The 1,633-nt window shown below is 42.0% G+C and overlaps 1 protein-coding gene across 1 annotated transcript; it reads left to right on the forward strand.

Moving 5' to 3' along the window:
* The first annotated feature begins 22 nt into the window (after nt 1-22).
* On the forward strand, nt 23-1,627 carry LOC116380766 (squalene monooxygenase-like). Its single transcript, XM_031842638.1, has 4 exons — nt 23-109; nt 362-458; nt 607-694; nt 1,315-1,627. The coding sequence occupies exons 1-4, from the start codon at nt 23-25 to the stop codon at nt 1,505-1,507; spliced, it is 465 nt and encodes a 154-aa protein (XP_031698498.1). The 3' UTR covers nt 1,508-1,627.
* The last annotated feature ends 6 nt before the right edge of the window (nt 1,628-1,633 follow it).

A 1,633-nucleotide genomic window follows, 5' to 3' on the forward strand; every position in this document is an offset into this window, starting at 1 on the left:
GCACCCTCTGACGGGAGGAGGGATGAGTGTTGCTCTCAATGACGTGCACATCTGGAGGAGTCTGCTCGAAAACATCCCGGATCTATACGACGACGGGGCTATGCTGCAGGTGAACACAGCGACTAGACATAAGCTTTTTTATGCTGACAACCCAATAACCGTAAAAGCATTCACATTAAAACTGTTATTAAAAACACTCTACTGTATGAAAACAATAAGGCCCGTGTAAGTGTATGACAGCAAGTAGAAGCTATATTTGGAGTCTCTACTACATCCCATTGGCCTTGTCCTGTTATTCCCTCTGCTATGGGTGAGCGACTGCAATATTACACTGATTTATTTTTTTCCTTCTTCTCAATAGGCAAAGAAAAAATTCCACTGGGAACGCAAGTCATCACATTCTTTCGTGGTGAATGTGTTGGCCCAAGCCCTGTATGAGCTGTTTTCAGCCACAGACTGTGAGTCTCTGCATCATTAAAAGCAATGACAGTGGACTAGAAATGATTATTATTTTGCCATTTAAAAAGTAAAAATCTGCAATTATTTTAAACATCACTTAATGGTCATTTTAATTCTCATCATTTGTCTGTGCCTTGTGTTAACCAGATTCTCTTCAAGAGCTGAGAAAAGCCTGCTTCCAGTACTTCAAGCTTGGTGGAGAATGCATTAATGGGCCTATTGGACTCCTCTCAGTGTAAGCAATAAATAATGTCCTCCACAATAAAAGGATAGACAGAATCTTTCTAACATGGCATGATGGAATGTAGTCTTGGGTTAAGGGAATAGTTTGCGATTTTGGGAAATAAGCTTTTTGCTTTGCTTACTTGTTGAGAGTTAGATGAAAAGATTGATACCGCACTCGTACGTCTGTATCTTTAATGTAAAACTAGAGACGGCTAGCTTAGCCTAGCATTAGAAATGGAAATGTCCAAAATCCACCTACCAGCACACCAGAAGCTCACACGTTATTTCTCTTCCATTTGCAACCTCCCATTGACGTCAAGACTCCAAGCATGCTATGCTAAAGCTAAAGCTAGCATGAAGCTAAAGCTCACTAATTGTGCTGTATCTCGTTTGTTAACTGTGTTAAAATGACACGTGTAGTTTTACGGGGGAATATGTGCTGAACAATTTCTTAGCTAGGACCAGGGAGCTCGTGTTGGTGCTAAGCTAAGCTAGTCGGTCGCTGGCTGGCTACATATTCATCATACAGACATGAGTGGTGTCGATCTTGTATTTCCCAAAATGTCAAAACTATTCCTTTAAATACAAGATTAAATACAAAAGACCTAATGACATTGTGATCTTCACCAGGTGGACCCCCAAACCCATGACCCTTATTGGACACTTCTTTGCCGTGGCACTGTACGCGATCTACGTCAGCTTCAAGTCAGAGTCTTGGTGCACCAAACCTCGAGCTTTATTCAAGAGTGGAGCCATCCTGTACCGAGCATGCACGGTCATGTTTCCACTCATCTACTCTGAGCTCAAGTACCTGGTGTACTGAAGAGCTCTACACCTGGACACAGAAGGACCAAACTCAGTGTGTGGTTTTCACAGTCACGACGTCATTGGAAGCACAACAGACCTTCCAAATGTTGGTATTTTTCATGTTCCCTTTCTGCTGAAAAAA

This window comes from Anarrhichthys ocellatus, unplaced genomic scaffold, assembly GCF_004355925.1.
Source record: "Anarrhichthys ocellatus isolate YVR2014 unplaced genomic scaffold, GSC_Weel_1.0 scaffold8718, whole genome shotgun sequence".
In the NCBI taxonomy this organism is placed as follows: domain Eukaryota; kingdom Metazoa; phylum Chordata; class Actinopteri; order Perciformes; family Anarhichadidae; genus Anarrhichthys; species Anarrhichthys ocellatus.

What these genes read in the sequence shown, in the direction of transcription:
- LOC116380766 (XM_031842638.1), top strand. Translation starts at nt 23, where the DNA reads ATGAGTGTTGCTCTCAATGACGTGCACATCTGGAGGAGTCTGCTCGAA. An exon ending in ACGACGGGGCTATGCTGCAG is followed by an intron (nt 110 to 361) that starts GTGAACACAGCG and finishes TCTTCTCAATAG; the next exon opens with GCAAAGAAAAAATTCCACTG. An exon ending in CCTATTGGACTCCTCTCAGT is followed by an intron (nt 695 to 1,314) that starts GTAAGCAATAAA and finishes GATCTTCACCAG; the next exon opens with GTGGACCCCCAAACCCATGA.